The sequence below is a fragment of the Penaeus monodon genome, chromosome 8, assembly GCF_015228065.2.
Source record: "Penaeus monodon isolate SGIC_2016 chromosome 8, NSTDA_Pmon_1, whole genome shotgun sequence".
NCBI classification, from domain to species: Eukaryota; Metazoa; Arthropoda; class Malacostraca; order Decapoda; family Penaeidae; genus Penaeus; species Penaeus monodon.
This window is the reverse complement of record NC_051393.1, coordinates 51,345,554-51,352,917: the sequence shown is the minus strand read 5'-3', so window position 1 is coordinate 51,352,917 and position 7,364 is coordinate 51,345,554. Positions and strand designations below refer to the sequence as shown.

At 42.7% G+C, this 7,364-nt stretch overlaps 1 protein-coding gene across 2 annotated transcripts in view; it reads right to left on the bottom strand.

Annotated features, from left to right (window-relative positions):
- Window positions 1–296: 296 nt before the first annotated feature.
- Window positions 297–7,364, bottom strand: part of LOC119576421 (mucin-5AC-like) — a 57,295-nt gene continuing 50,227 nt past the window's right edge. For both annotated transcript variants that reach the window (XM_037924121.1, XM_037924122.1), the window contains 2 exons: window positions 7,024–7,208; window positions 297–6,758 (listed from right to left, as the gene is read on the bottom strand). In XM_037924121.1, coding sequence (XP_037780049.1) covers window positions 4,026–6,758; window positions 7,024–7,208 — 2,918 coding nt within the window. In that variant the 3' untranslated portion in view covers window positions 297–4,025. The remainder of the gene's footprint in view (window positions 6,759–7,023; window positions 7,209–7,364) is intronic.

The window sequence follows — 7,364 nt, the reverse complement described above, 5'->3', positions numbered from 1 at the left end:
TATTAGAAAAGGAAGAAGAAAAAACTAAGTATATATATCACCGGCAACTTAAAATTTTCATTCATAATTTTACTACGCGATAGTAAACAGACAATCTCTCATTGCCAGGTGTCGCTAGATGTGTCCGATACCTCGCTAGATATACGTATGTTTGTTTTCAAGGCGTCATGATCAAAACGCAAATGGAATTACAGAATATTTGATGAAAAGAGAAGTAAAGAGAAACAAATCAAAACCAACAGTTAAATATACCAATAAGTTATTAATAGAAAGGGTAGGATAAGAGAAACGACCACTGAACATGAAGTCACCATGTTTATTATGAGGCAAGGAGACAGTAATAGAAACAACGCAGGGATGATATATGCTATAATAAATATCATAATCACAAATGCAAGAAAAAAGCAGCCAATGCTCATTTTTACTTCAAAGTTTGGTGTAAAACCTTAAATGAGGATTCAGCAAGGTTCATTTTCTATTTACAGTGTGGTGAACTTGAACCTTGTTGAAGTGTGTTAAAGGCTTTCGAGTTCCTAACACATCACCGGCAGAATGGATGCGTTTGGATGCTTCTGTGTGGACTGGAGGATGCCTATCTTGTCTGTTTTTTTTTTTTTTTTGTTTACTCTACGGTATTTTTTCCATTACATTTTCAATTTCAGATGGAATTATATTTAAAAAAAAGTGTAATTCTCTACCTGGGATTACATTCTCCAAGACTATACCAACGCAAAAATCGCCACACACACACTTCTTATTTATTTATTTTCAGTTCAAGAGGGATTAACCATCTTTTAAAAAAAATGTGCAATACAGATTAACGCTTTATAATGTCTACGTAGCCTTTCCTCCAATCCAAACACATTCACAAAATAGACCTACATCCTTAAACTCGTATATTGTCTTCTCTCTCTCTCTAATCACTGGTTTTCTTCACCAGGCTTGAACCCTGCGACTCATGTATAAACGCTGCACATGGCCTAAACATGTCATCAGTAAAAGGAAGATTAAGCCATGTGCAAGTTTATCATCTCTTAAGAATTGCCTTGTAGCAAGGAGGGAATACTTTTAAAAAGGATTTTTTTGGTCAGGTACACGGCTATTGAGTATGAAATCTGAGTGAATCGGGTATAACATTAATAAAAAGAAAATTTAGCTTCTGTAAAATGGCAATGATAACATGACCCTAGTGTGAAATCCATCTACCCAAGCAAAAAAATCATTCTTCAAAGGACCTAGTCATTTATTTCTTCTATGTCAAAAGGAACATGATTTAGGCCGAGGGAACGTCAAGGAAAATGTTGACTCTTCCCTCGCCTCTCCTCATTAGTTACAAAAATGTGTATTATAATAGTAATACGTTATTGCAAGCACCTGGAAGACAGGCATCTCAAATTTTTTTTTTGTTTTGTTACTACTCTGGGTTTCCGTGAACAAGTTCGAATCACGCTCACCATGGTACACACGCTATAAAGAGGATTAGATTCTGATAGTGTCTTCTGCTGTGATACAATTTGATTGCCTTGACCCCTCATCGTCCAAGTTTTATGTGACTTATACAAACCATTGCTTGTGTACTTACCACTATTTGATATCTGATTTTGTTTATAAAAATATTACACATTCCATCTCAACAATGACACACGCTTTCAAAATATCACTTAGCATGACAATTAATGTGACCTAATGTCCAGAAATTTCTCTTGATTCGTAAAAAGATAAAGGATGCTTACATTTTACCTTACCTATGTTAGTTACCGTTCATATTTACTGGTGTAAAGTACATTTATCTCGAAAATATTATTCACTTCTTAGGCCAACCAATACGTTAAACATAATCAGAAATTTACACTATATATGTAAAAAAAGGGAGGTAAATCCTAATATACTCTTAAATATATGCATGTTTATTTATAATGATTGTTACGTGCATATAATCAACGTATATATAATATTAGAAGGTGAATATCTAACTAAAGTCAGCCAAAAGTAATGCAAAAACGCTTTTAATTAATAAATTTGAATTATTATCATAAGAAACAGACTCTATTTTCTTAAATGTTTATCTATCTGATATGATTGACACTGATGTAATATACAAAGGAGATGATGTTAATGATATATTATGTGTAACAAGTCTGTGCTAACTAGAAATCGATGTTTCGCTATATTGTGACGGTGATTGTAAAAAGATATCTCATTTAAAGGTAAGGAAAATATGTTATCTTATTGAATAACGGGTAAGGACGAAAAAGGATTATGGAGAAGAAGAAGAAGAAGAGGAGGAAGAAGAAGAAGAAACTATATATACCATTTATATCGCCGAAGTTTCCTGTCTAAGCTTTCGTAAACGGAATGTAAATCTCACTATGTGATGTTAGGCCGAGATAACGAACAATAAGGATATTTGCTCTACGTGTCTTGCTATCAAGCGGAAAAAAAAATTGTTTGCGTGTGGGTGAGCCACTGGAATAAAATTGGGTGTGGCATATTAAAACAAAAATCTCTATTAAGAAAAAAAAAAGTATCTATTACCTGAATTTTCTACGGTTGTTCTGAGATTAAAATTTGTCTAGAGAATGGTTGGGATTCATCTCATTGTGGGATATATACATATACATATATACACATACATATGCATGTATATACATTTGCATATATAATGAATGCCATGTAAATTCTGCTAATCAACTGAAACATCAACGGATTGCAATGGGGTGCTTTTTTTTCCATTTGATGTGAAATTTACAGTAATAAAGATAATAAAAATAAAAAAGTATCCTGTTCTTTCCTCGGCCGTAATTCAACTGAAAGGGTTAATAACAGTCGTCTGTAGCACGTTGCAACCATTCACTCTCTCATAAGCTGCTAGTAAGACTGAGTCTGTTAACTAAATAGCAGGAGACGGTATTCCCTGGAAGGCTCTTAAAACAGACTTGTGATAAGATATTATTTTCATAGAAGTGTAATTCTTAATAATCCTGAAATGATCAGTACAGAAAATGCCACTCAAGGGTACAAACGAGTTAGGTAAAATGGTGGTAGTTCCGTTGATTCAGTATATATATATATATATATATATATATATATATATATATATATATATATATATATATATATATATATATATATATATATATATATATATATATATATATATATATATATATATAAATTAACAAACTTCCCAAATAAATACATTTTAAAAATCTTCTCACATTTACCACGAGTCCATTTCTAAGCTACCTACTAGCCTAATGTGCCACAACCTTATCTGACTCAAAATTACTAACAACTTATCATACAGTACAATAACACATACTTTTTTTTTTAAATACTGTGTAATCATTTTTTTCTTAAATACTGTGTCATTGTAATTATTATTTTTTTAAATACTGTGTCATTGTATTTTTTTTTTTTTAATACTGTGTCATTGTAGTTCGGATGTTCTTACACTGAGTTCAAATTAGCTACCTTATTTACCTTATCACATCCCACCACTGGCCTTCATGCTAATTTGCTAAATTATCTTACTTCTTACATCGTTTCAATCCCCCCCCCCCCCCATAATATGACATACGGAAAAAACAAAAAAATAAAAAGTTGGAACATGTGACTTTTAAAACCATGGTCTAGTGATTGTGTCAACTTTCTTTTTAAGATAAAAAAAAAAAAAAAAAAAAAAAACAAGAGTTCTATTGGTAGATTAATGGTTAAAGAGAAATTCCCTTTTGCTTCACAAAATACCTACATTAGCAACGTATCACAGTGATGAAAATAATACCTTTTTTTTGGAATGTTTTTCTGCTCCTTGAACCAGAGTAGGTAATTATTATTATTTTTTTTTTGGCACGGAATACCACGGGTAACAGGTATAACTCTCACATAAACCTATGTTACTGATAATCTCTCAGAATAAATAAACCCCCAAAAAGAGAGAACAGAAGAATAATTAATAGTGTTATTACAGGCGCGACTTGAAGCACGCCATTTAATACCCTTCTCGTCCAGTCGAGTGACGGACCCTACAATGCCGCTTCGGTCTGGCTCGCTTCAGTGGACGTCGAAGCAGTGTGATTCGACTCGTTGGAGGCGTTTCGGGCTATCGACACGATGCTCGATTCTAACTCCTCGCTGGCTAAAGCGACCTCCTCCGTCAGCGGCGTGGTTTCTGTGGGCGCTGGAGTTTGGGGCGATATGCTCTCCTGTGTGGACACGTCCGTGGGGAATTCTGTGACGGGTGTTGTTGTGCTGGCGGGAGTCTCTGAGGTTTCGGGGTTTATCGTGCTTCCCACTGACGGCTCCTCTGCGGAGCTTGGAGCGAGGACGATCGGTCCGAGTTCCGTGTTGATTTCCGGCTCTTCCACCAGGAAGTATTCGGTGGTTGTCTCAAAAGTAAACTCCAAACCCTCCGTACTGGTTGACACTTCTTCCCTCGCAACTCTGTCCGTTACGGTTTCAGTTTCGGGTAATTCTACTTCGGTCACTTCTCTCACCTCGGGCTCCAAGGTTGTGGTTTCGACCGGCTCGATCTCTGCTGTCTTCTCCTCAGCAACACTTTCATTCTTAGCAGCTTCTACGTCTGGCCTTGTAGCATTCCAGTTATGATGATGACCCTCGTGCGGTGTTCCCGTTGTAGTTGTTGGGGCTTCTGTTGTGGTTGCCGGGGCTTCTGTTGGGTCTCCTATAGCTGCCAGTGTGGTCGAGGGCGCTCCCGTTGTAGCTGATGGTGCTTCTGTTGTGTTTACCGGAGTTTTTGATGTGGATAACTCAGGCCTTGTTGTGGTAGTTGTAGCTACTGTTGTAGATGATGAGTGTGTTGTGATTTCTGTTGTTGTTGTTGTTGTTGTTACTGTTGTTGTTGTTGTTGTTGACGGTTCTGTTGCGATGGTTGATGGCTCAGTAGGTGGTGGTGGTGTTGTAGTAGTGTCATTAAAGCTGCAGGTGACATTAGCCATATCTTCGCACTTCTGGGTCTTTATGTTGAACATTGTGGCGCCGGTGCAGAGGAACTTCAGATCCAGTACTTGCTGTTCGATAAATCCTAGTGAACAATAGTGGAACACTTGGCAGTTGGCCTCTGGGTCTGGGTAGAACTGTTCCAGCTGTTTATCTTTGCAAGTGAAGCTAGTTTCAGGGAGGTTGTCTCTCGTGTAGGTACCCAGCGTGGGTGGCGCTGGCGTTGGCTGGACTAAGGTTCCGTTGGCTAGCGTGTCCCCTTCCCCAGGTACGACCGTGGTAGACACATTGACGCTTCCCTCAGGAACCATGAAGTCCGGGGGCTGGCTTGTTGTGGCTGTGGCGTTGGCTGACGGGGCGTCTTCCAAGGCAGGTTCAGCGCCTTCTGGTGGTGACGTGGCTGGGGGTGGGCTGACAGTTGCCCCTGAGGTCGAAGCACTGGCAACAGTAGTAGTGGTGGTAGTTGTTGTTGTTGCTGTTGTTGTTGAGGCTTCCGGAACGCTTTCGGGTGCTTTCACTTCCGTGGAATTGACCGCTGGTTCTGTCACGGTTGGTTCCGTTGAAGAAGAAACTGTGGTAGTTTCTGTTGTTGAATTCCCTACTGCTTGTGGTGCAGAAGATTCTGTTGTAGCAGATGTGGTGTTCTCTGCTTTCGAATTCACTGGTGCTTCTACTGCAGAGGATTCCGTAGAAGAGCTTACTGTGGTGGTTGCAACAGTTGAACTTACTTCTGTTTCTATTCTACTTGTAGTTATGTTTGTGTTCTGTGCATCAGGAACAGCGGTAGTAGTTCCTTCCTGGCTAATACTTGCTTCTTGAGGAACGCTCGGGGTAGAAGAGCTGGCCTCGGTAACGGGTGTCACGGCTTCGGGTTTGGTTTCTGAGGGACTGCTGCTGACGACTGTTGCACTACCTACGTCAGCAACATTGACAGGAGGCGCAATTTCGGGGATCTGAGTCATGGTCGGGAGAGGAGTGGTCTCTGTGAGCGAAGGCGCTATGGTGCTGGTGGGGCTGCCTGAAGCCTGGCTCGTTATCACAGTCGCTGTTTCTGTGGGGATGATTTTGGTTTCTGTTGTGGTAATGGTGACGGTGAATGGCGTTACTGTGACCGTGGTGGTTGACGTGGTTGTTTTGGAGGTGCGCGTTGAAGCCCCACTGATGGTGAGAGTGGACAAGGTCGTCAGCAGCGAGGGGACGGCCGAGGACACCGTGCTGGAGACGGGAGGAACCCCCGACCCGGGAGCGGACGTGTGCCTCACCACCGTCATCTTCGGGGCGACTCCGATGACGGACGGGTTCGGCCGGATCTCCTCGCGGACGTCCGTCGGGCTGCTGACGGCGTCTGGGCTGAGCTCCGCAACCTTGGTTCCGTTCTGGTGGAGCGCCTGCTCTGCCACGGTCGCGTTGTTCACGTCTCGTTTGCTGCGACTGATGTAGCCGTACCTGCGTCCCTCCTGCTGGCCGCCGGCGCCCGAGGCCTTCTTGGGGAAGTAGCCCTCCTTGCCTCGCGTGTTCAGAGTGTACACGTTGATAAAGGCCGTGTGGCGGGCGTTCTCCTGCGCCCACTGCTGAAGGGCCGCCAGGCTGTACAGGGCCCGACGTACGCGCGCGTCCTCAGCGGCGTGGGTCGGGACCAAGTTGGCGAGGGGCGTGAGGGCGGCTCGGCGGAACCTGTGTGACAGAAGCAGAGAGGCGGCTCGCCTTCTCCTGCTGCTGCTGCTGCTGCTGCCGGAGGGGCTCTGCCTCGCACCGCCCAAGCCCAGGATCTCTCCGAGGGTCTCCTTGGCGCAGTTCACCTGTTGAGGACGGAAGAGGGGTCTTAGTGCGGGTACGTCGCGACGAGAAATCATTCGTCTCGCGCTACACAGTGTGAAAAGTCCACGACCACGAATACCCTATTACAGACAACGAACGCCGAACCAACAACAGCCACGCTATCACATCGATCAGAACAAACCCACGACAAAAACAAGACCCCCCCCCAAAAAAAAAAGAGAAAAAGAAAAAATATCCAACAACCGGTCACAGTATCCAAGGCCGCCTGGAATACCCTCCCCTCACCTTCTTCTCAGGAACACAGCGCCGCCTCAGCTGCGAGAAGAGGAAGTCCTTCTTGCACGGCAGCCTCCGCTCGACCAGGCTTCCGTCGCCCCTTTGCTCGCACACCGTGTAGTCGTGGCACTGGCTCGTCAGGTCCGCCAGAGGGGAGCCGAGGGGACGCCAGCGGCACAGGTCCACGGCGTCGTCTGCGGAGAGGACGGGAGGGGGATTAGGAGAATGGGGGAGGGGGAGGCGGACTGGGGGAGGGGAATGGAAGGGGGAATTTTGGGCAACTCCGTCGCAAATATTGATAAATAATAAATAAATTGATATAAATATATATATTATATATATATATTATA